The sequence below is a fragment of the Bubalus kerabau genome, chromosome 17 (assembly GCF_029407905.1).
Source record: "Bubalus kerabau isolate K-KA32 ecotype Philippines breed swamp buffalo chromosome 17, PCC_UOA_SB_1v2, whole genome shotgun sequence".
NCBI classification, from domain to species: domain Eukaryota; kingdom Metazoa; phylum Chordata; class Mammalia; order Artiodactyla; family Bovidae; genus Bubalus; species Bubalus kerabau.
This window is the reverse complement of record NC_073640.1, coordinates 58,893,369-58,915,384: the sequence shown is the minus strand read 5'-3', so window position 1 is coordinate 58,915,384 and position 22,016 is coordinate 58,893,369. Positions and strand designations below refer to the sequence as shown.

General features: G+C 50.1%; 1 protein-coding gene and 1 long non-coding RNA gene across 2 annotated transcripts; one reads left to right on the top strand and one right to left on the bottom strand.

Annotated features, from left to right (window-relative positions):
- Positions 1-4,073: 4,073 nt before the first annotated feature.
- Positions 4,074-8,751, top strand: LOC129632174 (uncharacterized). Its single transcript, XR_008704360.1, has 3 exons — positions 4,074-4,746; positions 7,825-8,030; positions 8,619-8,751. It is a non-coding gene; the product is annotated as an uncharacterized LOC129632174 (long non-coding RNA).
- Positions 4,916-21,513, bottom strand: NUCB1 (nucleobindin 1). The gene is made up of 13 exons (XM_055553614.1): positions 21,360-21,513; positions 20,834-20,970; positions 16,840-16,947; positions 15,494-15,626; positions 14,246-14,349; positions 11,698-11,883; positions 11,341-11,431; positions 7,503-7,561; positions 7,113-7,205; positions 6,930-7,022; positions 6,463-6,633; positions 5,923-6,019; positions 4,916-5,808 (listed from the first exon to the last, which is right to left on the bottom strand). Exons 2-13 carry the CDS (start codon positions 20,957-20,959, stop codon positions 5,696-5,698), a joined length of 1,374 nt encoding a protein of 457 aa, XP_055409589.1. The 5' UTR covers positions 20,960-20,970; positions 21,360-21,513; the 3' UTR covers positions 4,916-5,695.
- Positions 21,514-22,016: the final 503 nt, after the last annotated feature.

The window sequence follows — 22,016 nt, the reverse complement described above, 5'->3', positions numbered from 1 at the left end:
TCCTATAGGACAAAAGTGTGGTGGGCTATTACAAGAAAAGAATTAACTCAAGGGTCCAAGGTTACAAACATTAAAGCTACTACTTACATTTTTATACACCAAAATATTAATCAATACACTCCCAGGGACACAGTAGGTAAGGGATATGGAAACTTGGCAGCAAGCATTAGCTCAACAAAGAAATCCTCTACTAGTTCTATTCTAACAATTTTAACTCTCTGAGAAGCTCTGCATTGTTAGAATGTCTTAAGCTTCCCATGCCTCTCGTGGTTGGGAGGCTGTGAATCTGAACAAACCTGTCAGGCAAGCTAGAAAGTCATCAGAGGGGTTTGAATTGAAACACTCCTATTATGCCCAGGAGACATATTAACTAGAGTTTTAAGTTGATTTTCTTACAGAGAAAGGTGGTCGGGGATAGCCCCCCGTTAATGTCAGAAGAGTTGGTGAAAGTCGTAAAATAGTAAAACAGATTCTGGTTTTGGGGTAGATGCTCGGGCAGGTCCAGGGGGGCCCCTTGAGCCCTGACTCGCCTTTGCATATCAGGCCTCTCCACATGACCTTTGTCATGGGTGGGCACTCCCGTGCTGGCTTCCAGCAGTCCAGCATACAGGTTTCTCAGGAGACAGGTAAGGTAGTTTGATATTCCCATCTCTTTAAGAATTTCCCACAGTTTGTTGTGATCTGCACAAAGGCTTTAGTATAGTCAAATAAGCAGGTGTTTTTTTGTTTTGTTTTGTTTTAATTCTCTTGCTTTTTCTATGATCCAGTGGATGTTGGCAATTTGATTTCTGGTTCCCCTGTCTTTTCTAACTCCAGCTTGTACATATGGAAGTTCTCAGTTCACATACTGTTGAAGCCTAACTTGAAGGATTTTGAGCATTAACTTGCTAGCATGTGAAATGAGCACAATTGTACGGTATTTTGAACATTCTTTGGCATTGCCTTTCTTTGGAATTGGAATGAAAGCGAACCTTTTACAGTCTGTGGCCACAGCTGAATTTTCCAAATTTGTTGACATATTGAGTGCAGCACTTTAACAGCATCATCCTTTAGTATTTGAAATAGCTCAGCTGGAATTCCATCACCTCCACTAGTTTTGTTTGTAGTAATGCTTCCTAAGGCCCACTTGACTTTACATTCCAGGCTGTCTGCCTCTAGGTGAGTGACCACACCATCGTGTTTATCTGAGTCCTTAAGAGTTTCTTGTACAGTTCTTCTGTGTATTCTTGCCACCTCTTCTTAATATCTTCTGCTTCTGTTAGGTCCATACCATTTCTGTCCTTTCTTGTGCCCATCTTTGCATGAAATGTTCCCTTGGTATCTCCAATTTTCTTGAAGAGAGCTCTAGTCTTTTCCATTCTATTGTTTTCCTCTATTTCCTTGCATTGTTCACTAAAGAAGGCTTTCTTATCTGTCGTATTTCTCTGGAACTCTGCATTCATTTGGGTATATCTTTCCCTTTCTCCTTTGCCTGTCGCTTCTCTTTTCTCAGCTGTTTGTAAGGCCTCCTCAGGCAACCACTTTTCTTTTTTGCATATCTCGGATGATACATGTCGTAATGGTGGGAACACTCGGCAGTATAGAGGCTGGGGTTGGGGGCACTCGTAGCCCAACCTGAAGACCAGGAAAGCCTGGGCAGATGAGGGCATGATTGAAATGCAATTTGAAAGATTTTTTGAGAAGAGTGGATTGATTTATTTACTTACTTCTGACTGTGCTGGGTCTTCACTGCTGCACGTGGGCTTTCTCGAGTTGTAGAGATGGGGGCTGCTGTCTAGATGTGGTTCTCGGGCTTCTCACTGCAGTGACTTCTCTTGTTGCAGAGCACAGGTTCTAGGTGCTCAGGCTTCAGTAGTTGCAGCACAGAGGCTCGTTAGCTGGGGCTCTCAGGCCCCAGAGCACGTAGGCTTTAGCAGTTGTGGCGCGTGGGCTTAGTTGCTCCGAAATCTTCCCAGACCAGGGATCGAACCAGTGATCCCTGCACTGGCAGGTGGACTCATCCACTGCACTGCCTGGGAAGTGCTGCATTTTGCAAGATTTTGATGTAGGTTTTCCTGGTATAGAAACAGAGATGGCCTTCCAGACAGAAGAAACAACCCATGCAGGAAAAAAGCTGAATCCAGTTAGAACTGAGAGCTTGGAGCACAGGGGACGCATGAAAGATTCATTTACAGACAATAATTGGGCCATTTGTGAAGGGTCAAAGAGCTCACCCTGCAGGTGATGAAGTGTGAAGGAGTGGGGAAAGGAGATGATGACCTGCGTCATATTCAAACGTTAGAAAAAAACCTGTGAAATTAAAGGTCACACAGAAACTGTCAGCCAGGCAATGACTGGGTGGATGGTGTGCTAGGAAGAGACCAATAGCATTTATACATTAACTCTTTTGTTCATCGGAATTTTTTTGAGTGTACATGCTGTGCCAACCCCCCAACCCCCTGCCCAAACCAACCCCTCATCATTCTTCAGAAAGCGAACTTTGGATCCAGCCTGCTGGGGCTCCAGTCCCCACTCTGCCACTTACTAGCTGTGGGACATCAGGCAAGTGTCTTGGCTTCTCTTATTAGCCTCATCTGTAAAATGGGAGTGATGAATGTTACCTCCCAGGGCTTTTGTGAGGATGAAATGAATTTTATTTATAATATATAATGTGTTTGGGATAGCACCTGCTACATTCTAAGTGTTGTGGGACTGTTAGCTACTGTGTATTCATTTCCGTCTGTTGCTATAAGAAATTAATTACTCACCATCAGTGGTAATATTAGGGTTTATACTATGAGAGTTCTGGTGGCTGCTCAGAGCCCATGAAAAAGGTGAGGAGGTACATGATGGAGAGTTTAGTGTGTGTTTTGTTTTGTTTTTTTCAAAACAGCTTTTTTTTGAAGTGTAGTTGGTTTACAATGTTATTTTCAAGTGTACCACAAAATGATTCACATATATATGTGTATGTGAATATATATGTATGGGTGTGTGTGTGTGTGTGTGTGTGTGTGTGTGTATATATATATATATATATATATATATATATATATATATATATATTCTTTTCCATTACAGGTTATTATGAGGGGCTTCCCTGATAGCTCAGTTGGTAAAGAACCCACCTGCAATGCAGAAGACCCAGGTTCAATTCCTGGGTCAGGAAGATCCACTGGAGAAGGTATAGGCCACCCACTCTAGTATTTTTGGGGTTCCCTTGTGGCTCAGCTGGTAAAGAATCCGCCTGCAATGCAGGCGACCGGGGTTCAATCCCTGGGTTGGGAAGATCCCCTGGGAAAGGAAACAGCTACCCACTCCAGTATTCTGGTCTAGAGAATTTCATGGACTGTGTAGTCCATGGGTCGCAAAGCGTCAGACACGACTGAGAGACTTTCACTTGGCTTCACTTCATGAGATACTGAATATAGCTCCCTGTGCTATACAGTAAGTCCTTGTTGCCATGATCTTAATTTTCTGAATGTTGAGCTTTAAGCCAACTTTTTCACTCTCCTCTTTCACTTTCAACTCTCTGCAGCCCCATGGACTGTAGGCTGCCAGCCTTCTCTGTCCATGGGATTCTCCAGGCAAGAACACAGGAGTGGGCAGAATTTCCTCCTCCAGGGGATCTTTCTGACCCAGGGATTGAACTCGATTCTCCTGCATCGGCAGGTGGATTATTTACCACTAGTGCCACCTGGGAAGCCCTAGTTGCTTAAACATGTCCACTTAATACCAATAACAGCTATTACTTGCTAACCTTATATTTCAGGCCAGAAGAGATGCCACTCATGTATAGGCTTATTAGATCCTTCAAAGAATGCTGGAAAGTGGCTACCATTTTAAGCCCAGTTTCCAGATTGGGTCACTGAGGCCCAGCTTCCAGTTTTCCAAGAGAAGCAGAGAGGCTGTGGCTGAAGTTTGTGAAGGTCATTTTTGAGGTTCCTAAAGGAAGGGTGCAGCACATATATCTTCCCAGTAAATTTCCTTCAACATTCCAGGATCTGGGAATATGTATTGCTTTTTTGTTTTTAAATTATTTTGCTTGCACTGGGTCTTCATTGCTGTGCGGGCTTTTCTTTAGTAGCGGTGATCGGGGGCTACTCTTTGTTGTGCTGCAAGGCCTCATCATTGCTGTGGCTTCTCTTCTTGTGGAGTATGGGCTCTAGAGCACACAGGTTTCAGTAGCTGCAGCACACAGGCCCTAGAGCACAGGCTCAGTAGTTGTGGTACTCAGGCTTAGTTGATCTGCAGCATGTGAAGTCTTCCCAGACCAGGGATCAAACCCGAGTCCCCTGCATTGGCAGGCAGATCCTTATCAACTGGGCCACCAGAGAAATCCTGAGAATACGTATTGTTAATGACCCTCACAGATAATTTTTTATCACTGGGGCCTCCTTTACATTTCTTCCTTTTTGTGGATGCTAAACTAGACCTGTCTCATTCTCAGTAACATTCTGGTAAACAGGCTCTGGGTGGGCTCAGGAGGCTGATTTTTAGCCTCTGCCAATTTCCTTTGTCAGTTGTTAGTGCAGACAGGTGTGACATCCAGAGCAGCTGCAGCCACTTTGGGACAAGAGGCGTATAGGTTCCCCCCACCTTCCACGCACACCTACCGCAGCAGGGCTAGCAGATGGGAGAACCTAGTTCCCTGAAGGCTTTGGAGTCACTTTACTTTGAGACTTCTTGTTTGGGGCGATAATACACTTTTCTTTCTTGTGTAAGCCGTTTGGGTTTTCTGTCCTTGTGGCTGAAGAGATTCTACTGAAGGTATGCATATGTGTGTAGGCAGCAGACCCATCAGGACAGGACAAAGAGGCCACAATGGAGCCTCTCAGAAATGATGCTTGAATTGATTCTTAATGAAGAGGGCTTTGGCAGGTGAAGTACAGGTGGAGTTTCAGAAGAAACAGGGTTTCCAAAGAAACAGAGGCATGGATTTGTTCCAGAAAGTGTATTTGGATGGAACCAGCATATACAGCAGGACAGGGAGCCGAGTGAGATAAAGCCAGAAAGGCTGAGGGGCTGGAACCTAATCCTGGGGTGGGGTCAGTTCTGTGATCCTTCTGGGGATGTGGAAGAAAGGGGCTAGGAGCCATGACATCAGGGAGGGGGCTGAGATGGCTGGAAACCAGGGGTCAGGAGAGTCAGGGCTCCTGGGATCAGAGTTGATCAGCAATGCAGAGGACTCTTCTGACCCTCACACCCAGCTGTGGGGGAGACACTGTCTTTGAGGCATCGCCAGTCCCACAAAAGGTAGAGAAAGGTGTTGAGGGGCCACTGAAGCCCCACAGACCAGCGGAAGCTGGGCCCAGAGCAGCAGGCAGGATTCCAGCAGCTGTGGGGATGCGGGATGCTGGAGTGGCCACAACCTGGGCGTCAAGGTCAAACCAACTAGAAAGGCAGGTGTGAGCAGACCCTCCCTGGAGGGAGGGGGCTTCCCTAAGTGAAGCTGAGGCCAGTGAGCACTCAACTGGATATGAGAAGGCAAGTCCCTTGGAGGGGAACAGAAAGAGGGGACCACAGACTGGAAGGCTGTGGAGGCTGAGGCGGCAGATACGGGGCCCGGGCAGCAGTATGAGAAGGAAACAGCCAGCCTGTTCCCCCTCCCCCAGGAGGCCACAGGTGTGGCTGGGTCCCCAGAGGAGGTTGATTGTGACACTCCACCCCCCTCCCATCAGCCTTGGGAGGAACCCTGAGTGTTGGGGTCCTGGAACGATCACAGGTGCTGTGAATCCAGCTGGGGAGGCTCAGGAGTCTGTTCTGGGACCTTCTTTTCTGAAGCATCCACATCCTTCTGGTCACCGGCTGGAGCTGGGACGGGTGCATCATCTGAAAACGGAGGGAGAACATGGCAGGGCTAGACATCGCAGCCCCTCTTCCCTTAGACTCGGAAGTCTGGGCCCCCAGCTCCCTCCCTGGCCCCCGGGCCCAACGGGCCAGCACCTGTGTCCGGGTGGAACTTGAGCTGTCCCTCGGGGCCGGGGGCTGGATTGTTGTGGCTTTGCTGCTGCTGTTTCCTCTGTTCCATTTGCAGAACGGCCTGCAGCGGGTGGGAGAGATCACAGAGGCAAGACGGTAGGATGCTGAGTCTCCATGGCAACCTGCTGTGTGGTCATGGACCAGTCCTTTCTCGAGGGCCTTCAGTTTTTCTCTCTCACTGTGAGTTGGGCTTAATACTAGTTAAAGATCCAGTTCTCCCTTATCTGTCATGGCTTGGGTCACACCTTTGGACAGGGAAGCCGCCGCCTCCCTCTTTGGCCTTCCCCTCCTTTCCTGCTTACAACCTCACTGCCCTTATCCAACATGGCAGCTGCGCAGCAGCCAGGGATGAGAACGTCTGCCCTTACTCAAGATGGCGGCGGCTGCCACCCATGGATCTACCAGTGATTAACATAGTGGCCCCAGGCCTTCCCCACTTGTGGACACACCAGGACAAAGGCCACCAGGGAATCAGAGGATGGATCCATTTCCCTGGCCAGTCACCTGCTGCAGCTCTCTCTTCTGGGCCTCCAGGCGGCCCTGGGAGCGCCCCAGAGCCTCGGTTTCCTGGCTGAGGCGCTGGGCCTTGGCATTGAGCTCTGCCTCCCGGGCAGCCAGCTCCTCCTCAAAACGCCTCAGCTCCTCCTCCGTGTAAGCAGGGTGCATCTCTACCGTCTGCAGGGTGAGAACAGGGGCCATCGGCAGGGCGACTCCAGCCTTGGCCCTGCTGATGGAGGAGGTTCAGGGAAGGTGGGGAGGCCTGGGCCAGGCGTGTGGATGGAGAGACCTAAGCCGGAACTAGGGAAAGGGGATAAAGGCCAGAGTTGGGGGGAGAGAAATCCCAGGGGGTTGGGGGAACAGAGAGCTGAGGGTGGGAGGCCCAGAGAGAAAGAAAAGTGGCCAGAGACCCTGAAGGGTTAGGTCTGTGAGAGAGGGATAGTCAGGACCCAGAGTATCGCCCGTGTCCTCACCTCCCAGCCCTCCCCAGTGTCCCCGAACTCCTTCCTCTGCGTGGATGCGAGGAACTCCTCCAGGGTCACGAGGCGGTCCTGGTTGGTGTCCACCTGGGGAGCCAGGTAAGGGTAAGCAACGGAGCAGGACCTCCTCCACCTACCTATCTCACCCCCGCCCACGACCCAGGTCCCTCCACTCACATTCTTCATCACGTGCTCGCGCATGCGCAGCCGCTCCTCCTCCATCTCCCGCATGTCATCGTCCTCATTCTTTGGGTCGTACACCTTCTCCAGCTGCAAGGGTCAAGTGAAAGGCAGGATGTACTGAGAGGTCCAGGGTATGCTCCTTCCCAGGCTAACCTAACGCCCCCCGCCCCCTCCACCCACACACAGACACAGCAAACTTCAACTCCCATCAGTCTTTGGGGTACCCTGCCACTCCTGGCAGCCTCTTTTTGCCCCAGGGACTGCTGGGAGTTGTAGTTTTCACCCTGAACCCACATCCCGGGGCACCTGAGGGGATCCTGAGGATCCTAAGGGGACATGTGGTTGATATGGGCATCCTTTTCACCCACGGCCTCCAAGACACACCTCCTTGGTGAAGAGGGCCTCGAGCTCCTGCTCATCCAGGACACCATCGCTGTTGATATCTGAAGAAGAGACAACAAGGTTTCTTCGGGGACTAAGCACAGAGTGGGTCAAGTCCCTAAGTGATCTGCTAGAGATCTGGCTGATGCGAGGTCTATTCTCAGAGGACGGGCAACAGCAGGGTGGTTGTTAGGATGGTGGCCTTCAGGCTTCAGTGCCCCATAGACCTGATGTTAGGACACCCCTTTCCCAACCAGGATCTCAAGAATGGAATAGATGAAGGTCAGGCTCCAATGGGACTATTCGTGGGCCCACTGTCTTGCAGAATAACTTGATCTCTAGCTACCAGTGATCTGGCCACAGGATCAGCCCCTTTGCCCAGGATCCAGGGGTGTCAGCGGCACCTTCCCGAGAACCACCCTTGGGCTGACTCCCATCGCCAGAGAAGCTTCTCCCTGCCAATGTGCCGTATGTGCCTTGCTCACTGCCCCAACAGAGGTGGCCAGGAACCCCGATCTTGCAAATCCAATGGTTAGTCTTTAGCCTGCACTTTAACTTGACTTTCTGCCTTTGGCTCCCAGAACATCATTCTCTCCTCTCCAGCTGTCCTTATTTTCCTTAGCCGGCCCTGCCCTCTCCCTGACCTCTACACTTTGGTGTACCCCAGGGGTCAGAGTCGTCTTTCCTATCAAGTATTCAGATTTGTCCATTACGGTTGCCACTAGTCAGATGGGCTGTTTAAATTTAAATCAGTATCAAATAAGGTTAAAGTTTCAATTTATCAGTCCCACTTGCTACATGGCAAGCATTCAATACCCATAAATGGCCAGTGGCCGCCATATTGGGCAGCACACAGAACATTAGCCATCATAAGGAGAGTTCAATTGGCCCAGACTTCCTTAGATGGGTTTCCCTCACTTTAATGCCATCCATGAGCTGCCTCCACACTTGAATACCCCACTGCCTACTCTCCATCGCCACCTAAATGTCTAACAGACATTTCTTAACTTGATGTGAACAGACCCAGCTCCCAATCTTGTTTGCTTTTCTCTCCCATTCCTTCCAGTTGCTCAGGCCAAAAACCTCAGAGTCACCCTTGACTCTTTTGTTCCATTACAGTCCTCATCCAGTCCATCTCTGAGTCCTACCAGCTTGACCTTCAAGATGAATCCAGAATCCTATCACTCTTTCCTACTTCCATGGTCCAGCCATCAGCATCTCATGACTTCTGACTTGGATCCTGGTTTTGACTCTCGACCCCTACAGCCTGTCCTTGACACAGCACCCAGCACTCAGATGAATCCTGTTAACACTTGACAGGTGGGGTCAGTTCCTCTGCTCAAAATCCTTTTTCAGTGTCTCACTCAAGACAGAATAAAATCCAGCTTTCTCACTCTGACTGTAGAAGTGCTCTTATCTCCCCAACAGTCTTTCCTATCATTCTTTTCTTTTGGTTGAGCCACTCAGCAGGTGGGATCTTAGTTTCCTGACTAGGGATTGAACCCATGCCCTCATCAGTAAAAGCTCGGAGTCCTAACCCCTGGATTGCCAGGGAATTCCATTTCTCATCATTCTTCTCTTCCAGCATTCTGTTCCAGTGACCTTGGGAAACCCACCAAGTTCATTCTCCTCTGCCTGTGTTTGCTGTGTCCCCAATTTAGACACGTATCTGTGAGACTCAACCCCTCACTTCACTGAGGTCTTGGTTCAAATGTCATCTCTGTTGCGCTGTGCAGTGCCATCCAGTGGCTGCTAGCTACACGGGGCAAATGAAATGTCAATGAGCAACAATCACATACAATGAAAAATTCATTTCCTTGACATTATGCTAAGGGAAATAAGCCAGTCACAAAGAAGACAAATGCTGTACAATTCCACTTCTATGAAGTAGTTATGAGTCAAAAATCATAGAGAAAAGAAAACAGAAGTAACTATGGGCTGGGGAGAAAGGTCATGCGGAACTGATGATTAACATAGAGCTTCAGTTTTTGCCAGGATGAAAGCACTTGCATAACAATGTGAGTGTACTTAACCCTATTGAAATGTACGTTTAAAAATGGCTAACTAAGATCGTAGATTTTATGTCAAGTGTATTTTACTACAATTACAAAATTTTAAAAATTTAACTGCACACCCCCACCACTATACTGTTTCTTAGTTGTAAAACCCACATTTCAAGTCCTTAATTAATAGCCATGGGAACTAATGGAACACATGGGAACTAATAAGAACCTATTGTATGGCACAGGGAACTCTACTCAATACTCTCTAATGATCTACATGGGAAAAGTAGCTTAAAAAAATAAGCTAAAAAAAAAAAAACCAAAAACTGAGTCACTTTGCTCTATAGCAGAAATTAGCACAACACTGTAAATCAACTATGCGCCAATAAAAATTAATTTAAAAAAAAAAGAACAAAGGATGCTGGGTTAATAAACTTCCTCATTCATTTCAAAAAAGACTTCGCTGGTGATCCAGTGGTTAAGACTCTATGCTTCTACTGCAGGAGGCACAGGTTCAATCCCTGGTTGGGGAACTAAGATCCCGTACTCTGTGTGTATGGAAAAAAAAAAAAGCAATTGGGCTGGTGGCTGCTGTCTTGGACAACACAGGTGTGGAACATTTCCATCAGCACAGAAAGCTCTGCTGGACAATGCTGATCTAGCAAACACCTTTCCAGACCAAGTTATCTAAAAATCATCACTGTAGACCCTAAATTCCGATGTCCTTGTTTCCATGGTACATGTGACTCTCTGATCATCTACAATAGAACCAACTTCACCAACTCTAAAAATGTACTTTTTTTGCTCCCCATATTTTATCATGCATGAAATTGGGAGGTATCTTATCATTGAGGGTGTGTCAGTTTAAAGGGCAGTTTGTATAAAATTCAAGTGTGTCTTATACTCCAAGGTCACTTTGATTCACTGAAATAGAGTATTTGCCTGGTCACAGGCTCTGTGATGGCAGGGAGGCTTTCTTTTGTTCACATCTGTACCCACAGGGTCTCCATGAAACTCAGTCCTTAAGAGGTCACTTAGCAAACCTTTGTTGAATAAATGAATCAGACCCTGCTAAGCTCTGGTGACAGGCTATAGCTTTTGCGTGGGGATCCTGGGCACACCTGAGGGGGCCTGGCAAGAAGTGACATCAGGGGGACTCCCTGGTCATCCTGTGGTTAGGACTCTGCGCTTTCACTGCCAAGGGCCCCTGGTTCAATCCCTGGTCAGGGAACTAAGATCCTGCAAGCCTCAGGGCACAGTTAAAAAAAAAAAAAAGTGACGTCAGGATATAAGACCCAGCATGGGCCAGATTCAGAGTCAAACGCCTGGCATTTGGAGGTTTTGGAATTTGAGGCTGGACACAGAGGTGATGTTTCCAGGCAGGAGGAGGATGAAGGGGAATATGCCCCTGAATTAGCATGCAGAAGGGGCTTCCTGGCTCCCTGGAGGCCCGGTAACTAGAGCTCAGCACCCCCGGCCCCCGACACCCCGCCTTAGCAATAGGACCCCCAGGGGGGACCAGGGCTTCTGTACTGCCATGAAGTAGGGCGGGGGCGGGGGGTGGTCCATACCTAGCCAAGCCTGGTTTGCTCTGTTAGGGATACTGATCAGTCCTTACAACCCAGAAGTCTGGTATACCCCAGAAGAAAGGACCAGCTCTTGTATGCAGGATCTTGGCCCCAACAACAGGGAGTGACAGGGTCTTTCTGACCACCATGGGAGAGGGGCTCAGCATTCTTAAGCCCCATGACATAAGGGAGACCCCTTTCCAGCATTCAGGCTCCAGACAGGTCAGACCTCAGTGTTAGCCTGGGTCCTGGACTCCCTCCCCACCTTACCATGCAGTATGAAGAAGGTCTTGGGGTTAAACCTGTTGGGGTCCAATCCATCCAGTTCCTCCCATACCTCCTTCAGCTGGGCTTGGCTACCCTGTGGAAGGGAGAGCCAGGGGCTCATGAGCAAGAAGGCTGGGTCCCACAGGATGAAGCTAGAGACAACCCTTTACCCCCATCCCTCGAATATCTTACCCCTCAAACAAAAAAACTACAACTCCCAGCAGCCCCTGGAGGTAGCTAGGCACATTAAAAGGGAGCTCTGCCTTAAGGTCTGCTGGAAGTTATAGTTTTTCAGCTGCTTTCTTGTGGAGCTCAGAAAGTTGGACGTGGTGGGGGCTGGGTATGAATGGGGGTTCTTACAGGTACATTAACTTTGGGGTGTTCTCGGTGCCGGCGCTGTTGCTCTTCCAGCTTCCTCTCCGCCTCCTTCCGCTGCTCTTCCCCCAGGGACTCCAGATAACGGCGTCTCTCATGTTCCTTGAGCATTTCGTAGCGTTTGAACTCTTCATGATGGGCTGCATCGTACTGGGCCAGGTCCCGAGTGGCCTGGGGAAAGGCAGCTGGTCATTCCTACCTCACCTCTATACCCAGTTCCTAATTCCAACCTCTGAATAGCCAGGCCTTTGGCTCTGAATCTGGACCCCCCCTCTTCCACCTGTGCTGGGTCTTAGGTCCCAATGTCACTTCTCGCCCCATAACACAGAGCCTCCCTTCTTTGCTCAAAAAAAGATGAGGATGGTTACACAATAGCAACATTAACTTACCTGTTTCAAGTCCTCCACAATCTCAAGATCTTGGAGGAATAAATAATAAGGAATAGCTCAGGAGGTGGCTTACAATGGAAAGCAGTACAGTTAAGAGGGTAAAGAACTTGAGGGCTCTAATTATTCTGTCCAGGGTTCAAATCTAGGCTCTGTTATGTGAGCAAGTCCCAGTCGCTGCATGACCTCGGGCAAGTCACTCATTCTCTCTGTGCCTCTGTTTCTGCCTCCGGAAATTGGAGATAACAATACATAGTGGGTGGTCCAGGGTCCCCCCTCCCCCACCTCAGAATTCATGTGAACAGAACTGCAGAATGTGACTTTGCTTTGAAATAGGATCTTTGAAGATCTAATTAGGTAAAATGAGGTCCTGCTGGATGAGGGTGGACCCTAATTCTAAGGACTAGTGTCTACAGAGAGGACACAGAGAGAGACAGAGAGAATGCCATGTGATGGTAGAAGCAGAGACTGGAGTGAGGTGTCTACAAGCCAAGGAATGCTGGCAACCCCCAGCGGCTAGAAGTAGAAAGGAGCAGATGCCTCTAAAGAAACTTTGGTTTTGGCCCAGTGATACTGATTTTGGACTTCCGTCCTCCAGAACTGTGAGAGAAACCTTTGTGTTGTTTTAAGGCATGAGTCTGTAGTAATTTGTAATATGGCAGCAACAGAAAGCCTATACAGCTGTCGTGTGGGGAACAGAGGTTCTCAACCTGGGCTGACTGCGGTCCCCAGGGGACAGCTGTCAATGTCTGCAGATATTGTTGGTCACAGCTGGGGGAGGTCTATTGGCATCTAGTGGGTAGAGGCCAGGGGTGCTGCTCAACACCACACAATGCACAAACAGCCCCACAACAAATTATTCAGCCCCAAATGCCAAAAGTGCCGAGAAACCCTGCTGGCATGCGTGAAAGGCAGAAGCAAGAAGCCCATTTCTCGATATGATAGGGGTTGAGACCAGGAGAATGACAATGGGGCTGGAGGAAAGCAGAGAGTTTCCAGAATGTTTTGGAAAGAAGCTGCATAAACATCCCTCAGGCACAGAGGTCAGGCATGGACCCAATCAAATGACTGCTATTAGCTTTATGGCCACTAGATGGCGCTCCAATCAGCCAGGAAAGCAGGCTCAGGTTCAGGCTAGGAGGAAGGGAGTGGGTTCTGTCCAGGGGGTGCTGGGCAGCTACAGCAGGGCTGTGAGCCAGGGAGAGGCAGAGGCGGGGGCAGGCCTGAGTATCCCTGGCCACTCCCCAGCCCCACACTTGGCTTTGCACACGAGGCACGGTTGTGGATCCCACTTCTCACATGAGGACTATTTAGTTGCTGGTCTAGTCTAACAAATTACCGTCAATTTTGTGGCTTAAAAAACACACACTTATCATCTTACAGTATGGAGGCTGGAGTCTGAAATTAGCTTCAGTGGTCTGCAATTACAGTGCTGGCAAAGCCGTGCTCCCTCCGGAGATTCTAGGAGAGAATCCTCTTTGCCTTTTCCAGCTTTTACAAAGACCTTTTTTTTCTTGGCTGCCCTGATCAAGGAAATGAACCTGCACCCTCAGCAGTTAAAGCTCAGAATCCTACCACTGGACCCCCAGGGAACATCCAGAAGTAAACTCAATTTCTTTTTTTCTTTGCCACACAACACACTTGGCAGGATCTCAGTTCCCTGACCAGGGATGAAACCTGTGCCCTTACAGTGAAAGCCTGGAATCCTAAACTAGGATGCCAGAGAACCCTATAAGGACCCTTTTGATGACACTAAGGGCCCACCAGGATAACTCAGGCTCATCCCCCATCTCAAGATTCTCGGCTTAATCACATATGCACAGGCCCTTCTGCCGCATCAGGTCATATAGTGAACAGGTAACGTCTTTCAAGGGGCCGTTATTTTGCCTACAACAAGGACACAGAGGAGATCCCTGCCCCCCAGTCATAGGGGAGAGATCTGAATCCAGGTGTGAGTGAAGCCAATTCCCCCACCCCCCAACTCTGCTTTCCTGTAGAGAATCTGCGGAAGGCGTTTAGGCACAACCAGCCCTCTGCAGACTGCTGGCCTGTGAGAACACCAGGCAGGGGTGAGCAGGCTCAGTCCTGGGCTCCGTCCCCTTCTTCCCCTGAGGGCAGTCCTCTGCCTTCAGGTCCCCTGCAAGTACCGTCTGGATCAACAGCTCTAAGTCCCGGGCCTCGAATGTGTGCTGATTCTGAGGGTCCAGGTGTTCAAACTGCTTCAGGAGGTTCAGGTGATCCAACTGTATGTCTGGATGAGAGGGAAGATGTGGGGGGAAAGCATGAATTCATGGAATGTTCCTTCTTCCAAAATCCCTATCCTGGACTGGATGGGCTGGATGTGCTCTAAAGGAGGTCACAGAGGGCATGGAAGGATGTCACAGAGGACAGCATGAATGGGCCTGGAGCAATCAGGGAAGGCTTCCTGGAGGAGGCAATGAACACAACTGAGTCTGATGCTGAAAATGATAATAACCAACATGTGTCAAATACATATTATATGCCAGGCCCTGCTCCCTAAACACATTAAATATATTAATGCATTTACTTTTCACAAAAGTCTCACATAGATTCTGCCATTATCTCACTTTATGGTTGTGGAAACAGGCTCAGAGAGGGGAAGGGACATCTAGGTCACCATCTAAGAAGAGGCAGAATGAAGATTAGTTGGGCTTCAGAGCACATGATACTCAACCTCCTTATGGGTTGAACTGCCTTGCCCCCACATTCACACAGGGGTTGAAGTCCTGACCCCCAGTATCGCAGAACTTATTTGGAGATAGGGTTTTACAGAGGTGATCAACTTAAAATGAGATCATGAGGGTGAGCCCTAATCCCATATGACAGGAGTCCTTATAAAAATGGAAAATCTGGGGGCCTCCCTGGTGGTTCAGTGGTGAAGAATCTGCCTGCTAATGCCGGAGACATAGGTTCAATCCCTAGTCTGGGAAGATCTCACATGCCTTGGAGCAACTGAGCCTGATCGCTGCAACTATCTAGCCTGTGCTCTAGAGCCGGGGAGCCACAACTACGGAAGCCCACTGCGCGTGGAGCCCGTGCTCCATCACAAGAGAAGCCCCTGCACGGCAACTAGAGAGTAGCCCTTGCTCTTTCACTGGTGGTCTGCCCAGCAAGGAAGACCCAGCACAGCCAAATAAATAAATTTAAAAAAAATTTTTTTTAAGTACATTGTGGTAGGAAGAAAATTTGATCAATCTTCTACACAGATTTTACAAAGGCCGTGAGAAGGAGGCCCCGGAGGCGCCCCCCGGCCAAATCACCTAGACTTAGGGGAGGTAGGCCGCCGGCCCCGCCCACCGCGCCGCCGGCCCCGCCCACCGCGCCGCCGGCCCCGCCCACCGCGCCGCCGGCCCCGCCCACCGCGCCGCGCTCACTGGGCTCCTGCTGGGCGTCCATCTTGGCCTTGAGCAGCATCCTCAGCCTAGACACCTCCTGCCGCTTGAGCTCGTCCAGCTTGGTACGGACGTGGTGGCTGACGAAGTCCAGCTCCCGGCTCAGCTTCCCACTCTGCCCAGGAGAGAGGGGACACTGGTCAAGCCGCCTTCTCTGGAGCCTTCTGCAAGCTTTCTGATGCCTTCCTGGGGTGCCCCAGAGCCCCCAAAACAGGATCGACATTTAGCGAGGGCTGATTCACATGACACCCCCCACTCCCACCCCTGAAACAGAGAAAGTGCTGCGTGAGCCTGTCTTTTTCTGGGGGTGGGGGGAAAGGCACAGAGGGGTGCGTCCACTTGCTCAGAAGAGCGTGAGGGGAGGGGCTGGGATTGGAACCCAGCACCATACCACTCCCAAACCCGCCTGCCTACGTGGCAGCGTTTCTGACGTTATTTCCCACTTGTATGACCTTGAACAAACTAGGTAGGCTCCAGAACTGCTGTTTCTCTGGCTAGGCAGCGGGACGGGCTGGGCTCATTGATCTCTGGTTCCACCCATCCATTGTCGGGGGGGTCCAGGTGAGTGGGGACAGATGAGAATCCCAGGAAAGCTGGGAGGTTTGCGGGGAGCAGAGCTGCCCTCCTCATCAGTCCTCAGTCAAGGAGTTTGGGGTAGGGTAGAGGAACGAGGCAGGCAGTCGTGTGTGTGTGTGTGTGTGTGTGTGTGTGTGTGTGTGTGCGCGCGCGTGCGTGCGTGCATTCTTTTCAAGAGACTCTGCTTAGGGGTTAGGGGATGGGGCAGGATATGGGCTCCGGGCTCAGTCAGTCCAGGGACTGAGACCCAGGCCTCCTGGAAAGACAAACACTGCTACCAGGACCTCAGGGTCCGCCTCTGTAAAATGGGGAGAATCCCAGCTCCTCTGGAGGCTTAAGGTGAGAGTTAGAGGAGATTTGTGTGATGGCAGCATCTCCCGTGTTTTGAATTCTTCCTGTGTGGACAGCACTTTGCTGAGAACTCACAGAACCAGCCCTTGCAGGGTACAGACTGAGGACAGCCACTGTGCAGGTCCACGTCTTTTACACATCGGATAGTCCTGTCATCGCCCCACTTTACAGATGGGAAAGCTGAGGCACAGCGCAGGGAGACCACACAGCTGGTAGAGCTGATACTGGAAGCCATGGGCCACCCATACCCACACTTAACCACACATTCTGTCTTCCCCGCCCAGATCCTTTCTCAGCTGTGCGACCTGGAGAAGCGACTTCTTCTGCAGGCTCAGACTCTGCCCTCTGAGCACGCATCCCCTCATCCCCGCCCAGCGCCCTCGCAACCAGCCACAGTGCACCTTGATGTCCTCGGCGTTGGCGGCCTGCAGCTTTTCCCGGAAGTGCCCATCAGTCTCCAGCACATTGATGACTTCCTGGAGGTACCGGTGATAGTACAGGCCTGTGTCCTGGGGCAACAAAGATGAACGTAGCAGTGCCAGCCCTGGGCCTCTGTCTGGTTCTGCCCTGCAGATAGGACCCAGAGACCACCCCACAGCCCTGAGCAGGAGATCTGCTCCATGGGACACAGGCTCTGGAGCCAGTGACCTCGGTTGCTCTGTAATCCCAGACAAATTACCCGACCCTATAGGCCTCAGCTCTCACCTCCTCTTAGATCTGTCTGTGCTGGAGATGAAATTAAAATCACATGGGTAAACACCAAGCCCAATACTGCCCCCAGAGTAGACATACTGCAATTTATTGGCAAGCAGTGAAACGGTCATTCATTCAATAAGCATTCACTCAGCCCCTACCATTTCCCAGGCACTGTTCAAGAGAACACAGCCAGTGAACAAGACAGACAAAAATCAGAACTTCCCTCATGGTCCAGTGGTTAAGACTTTGCACTTCCAATGCAGGGGGCGCAGGTTCAATCCTTGGTCGGGGAACTAAGATCCCACATGCCTCATGGCAAGGCCAAAAAAAAAAGACTGACAAAAATCCCCAGGTTCCTAGTCCTAGGCCAGCCACTTTTCTTTTCCAGGGTCTCACTCTTCCACAGACAATAAAATTCCCTACTTCTCAGAACTGTGGTGAAAAGTGATGAAATAAAAAGCCTGACACATAGTAAGGCTTTAGAAGAAACTCAGTCTACCGTAGCAATCATTACACGTGTTGAGGAAAATAAATGGGAAGAGATTGCCCAGCTATGGGTATAACAGCTTCCTATTGCTGCTCTAACAAATATCACGAACTGAGCGACTTAGAGCCGTAAAAATTTATTCTTTTACAGAGTTCTGGAAGTCACAAGTCCAAACTGGTTCAGCAGGACTGGGCTTATTCTGCAGACTTGAGGGAACAATCTGCTTCCTTGCTTTTTCCAGCATCTAGAGGCTGCCTGCTGGAGAAGGCAATGGCACCGCATTCCAGCACTCTTGCCTGGGAAATCCCATGGATGGAGGAGCCTGGTAGGCTGCAGTCCATGGGGTCTCGAAGAGTCAGACACAACTGAGCGACTTCACTTTCACTTTTCACTTTCATGCTTTGGAGAAGGAAACGGCAACCCACTCCAGTGTTCTTGCCTGGAGAATCCCAGGGACGGGGGAGCCTGGTGGGCTGCTGTCTATGGGGTCGCACAGAGTTGGACACGACTGAGTGACTTCACTTTCACTTTTCACTTTCATGCATTGGAGGAGGAAATGGCAACCCACTCCAGTGTTCTTGCCTGGAGAATCCCAGGGACGGGGGAGCCTGGTGGGCTGCCGTCTGTAGGGTCGCACAGAGTTGGACACGACTGAGTGACTTCACTTTCACTTTTCACTTTCATGCATTGGAGGAGGAAATGGCAACCCACTCCAGTGTTCTTGCCTGGAGAATCCCAGGGACGGCAGGGCCTGGTGGGCTGCCGTCTATGGGGTCGCACAGAGTTGGACACGACTGAGTGACTTCACTTTCACTTTTCACTTTCATGCATTGGAGGAGGAAATGGCAACCCACTCCAGTGTTCTTGCCTGGAGAATCCCAGGGACGGCAGGGCCTGGTGGGCTGCCGTCTATGGGGTCGCACAGAGTTGGACACGACTGAAGCGACTTAGCAGCAGCAGAGGCTGCCTGCATTCCTTGGCTTATGGCCTTGCCTCACTCTGACCTCTGCTTACATCATCACATCGCCTCTGACACTGACCTTCTTGCCTCACTCTTCTAGGGGACCATTGTGGTTACCCTGGGCCCATCTGAACAGTACAGGACATAGAGAAGGAAATAGCCAACCCACTCCAGTATCCTTGCCTGGGAAATCCCACAGACAGAAGAGCCTGGCAGGCTCCAGTCTGTGGGGTCACAAGGAGTCGGACAGGACTTAGCAACTCAACAACAAAATATTACAGTATACAGAACTGTGAAAAAGAAAGTGAAAAGTGTTGAGGAGAAAAACAAAGTTTGCAGCATGCAATGTTTTTGCAACTCTTTCTGCACATAGATACACCCCTGTGTATGCCAGCAACTAGACATATGTATTCAGATACAAGGGTTTTTTTTTGTTTGTTTCATAAAAGTAAAGTCATACTCTGTAAACAAAACAAACAATACAGGATTACTTCTCCACCTAACTCAATCACACCTGCAAACACTCTTTTGCCATATATTCACAGATTCTGGGCATGGACATCTTTGGGGGCCATCATTCAACCAAACAGAGTAGGCTAAATCCCAAATCTGCCAATGACTAGCTATGTAATGACTAGTGGAACTGCTAGGATGCCTTCTTACATTTCAATTTCAGCTAAAACAAATAACTTTCAGAATATGGATACTGCATGGAGGGCATTTATATTAATAATTATTCATTGTGTATGTGAAACTCAATTTTAACAGAGCAAATCCTTTTTTTGCCAAGTGTTGCAACCTTAGTCCTTGGTCAAGATACTTAACTCTGTGCCTCTGTTTCCTCACTTGTAAAGTAAGGTTAAGGAATACCTACCTCATAGGGGCTGTTATGAGGATTAGAGGAGTTAATATGGCTAAATATTTAACTCAGAGCTTAGTTGTTGATCAGTTGCTCAGTCCTGTCTGACTCTTTGTGACCCCATGGACTGCAGCATGCCAGGCTTCTCTGTCCTTCACTATCTCCTGGAGTTTGCTCAAACTCATGTTCATTAAGTCGGTGATACTATCTAATCATCTCATCCTCTGCTGCCCTCTTCTCTTTTTGCCTTCAGCACTTAGTAGGAGCTGTCAGTGTTATTATGACTGCTGTCATTGCCATTTATAACCTTCTATTCGCCTCAGAATAAAGTCTCCACCATGATCCACAAAGCCCCGTGTGATTTGCCCCAGCCCGTCTCTGACCTCGTCTTCCCTTCTCTCACTCTGTCTCAAGCCACACTGGCCTCCTCTGCGTCCTTCTACTCACTCTGCTCTCCTCCACCATACAGCCGTTGCCCAGGCTGTTCCTTCTGCCTGAAATATTCTTCCCGGCACTCCAGATCTCAGTTCAAATGATCCCTCCTTCCTCCCTGACCATCACCGCTGGTGGTCTATTCTTAGCAGCCCCAGCCTTTCCAGTGAGCTAGGCTGGTCTGCGAGGACAGGGGGCTTGCTCTAAATGAACTAAGGGAAAGGGAACTCAAGCTGCACTTCTGTATCTGCAGAGAATTCATGAGGCAAAGGTCTCAGCTGCTGGGTGGGGACCTGCCACACCACACACAGGAACTCTGAAGGATCTGTTCCAGAGACAGCAACGTGTCCATTCCTAGTGGAAGCTGTAGGATTCGGGCCACGAATCAGAGCACTGGCCTTGAGGATCTTTTAAAGTTCCAAATTCCCTAAGACCATAGGTTTCATAGTGTTTGACAGACATGCACTGGAATAAATGAGCATTTTCCATGCCCCATGCCCATCATACTTTAAACTACAACTCCCATGAGCTCCCTGAAGTGAGAACACCCCAGTTAGCTAACATCACCAGCTCAGCTGGTGCTACTGGGAAATCTTTTTTTTTTTTTTTTCCCCAGCTTCCTTCTTGAGGGGAGGGCGTCTTAAAGGAGCAGAGAGATTTAGGTGTGTGTGGGGTGGGGGGCAGGGGCCCGGGGGCGGGATGCAGATTTTCTATCTAAAATCTGACCTGATTCCCCATACCTCATAGTCATAGAGAGACTTAAAATCTGACAGACAGACAGACACACACACACACACACACACGCACGCCCTCAAGTTTTTCACCACGTCAAAGCCCTGGGACTGCAAAGAATGGCAGGCAAACTCCAAGCCACATCCGTAGCCACCCAGGGGCCACGGGGGAACGGGAACTGTAGTACCACTTAAACACATGGCTGGCAAGCAGGGCAGGGCCACTCACAGGGCTCTCGGTCGCGGGATTCTCCTCCTTGGGCGCCCCCCGCTCCAGGGGCACGGCCAGAACAGCGCACAGCAGCAGTAGAGATGGCAGAAGGAAGAGGGCTGCACGGGGCCCAGAGGGAGGCATGGCGGCGTGGTCTATGGGGGGCGGAGAGGTGGAATATGTCTGTCCCAAGACTCCTCCTCCCCCTGGACCCAGGAGTCTGGACTTCCAGCGCCGCTCCCCGCCCCCTTCCAAGAATCAAGATTCCAAGCGTTTAGTTATCCGGACCTAGGAGTCTGAGCCTCCAGCCTTTCCTTCCTCAGACCCAGGAGTCCTGGCTTCCAGCATCCTCTTCGCTTAGACTCAGGAATCCGGGATCTCGACCCCCTCTTTGCCTAAACCCAAAGGTCGAGGCCCCAGCCTCCTCTTCTCCCAGGACCTAGAGGTACCGGGGTCCTCCCCCGAGATCCAGTTTTCCAGCCCTCCGGTCCCCCGCCTCCCTTCTTCCCAGGACCGAAGAGTCTAGGACCCTCCAGCCCCTTACCTCTCCTTCACCGCAGAGGGCGTCTTCCTGGCATAGGACCTCCGGAGCTTTCTTGGTGTTTTCCCCCCTAGGCCACGCCCACTTTCCCGCATAGGACCAGATCTCAGCAGTCTGATTGGTCCACGCTGGCTCCAGGTTCCTCGGGACCCTGCCTAGCGGCTCCGCCCCTTGTCGAAGTCGCTGGCCTTTTCTCGAAAGCCTATCCTCCTTTCTTGGAAGCCCTACCTTTTGACGCCACATATCCTGCTTTTTAGGAGAAAGAACGGAGACTTTCAAAGAGAACTACAACTCCCTCTCGACCGGGGCAAAATAAGTCTACTTCCGCGGGCATCTTGGCCTCTTTGGCTCATGGGAGTTGTAGTTTTCTCATTTATTTTCTCGCCTGGACGTGGCTGTAAATTACAGATCGATAGTAGTTGGCACCGGTCACATTATAACTTTCTTATGTAAGAGAGAAAAGAGCTTGCGACGAGGCCCCTCGAAGGTCCCTTTAAGGAACACTTGCACGTTCTTCCAATTTAGAACCCCTGGAGCAGGGTTGCCTGGCTGCAGCAGAGGCCAAAGGTCATTGCTTTGTTGGAAGCAGAGCACAGGGTGGGGTCAGAAGGGAGGGGGATTAGGGGAGGTTCCAAGGGAATCCCCCGTCCTCCCTCTAAG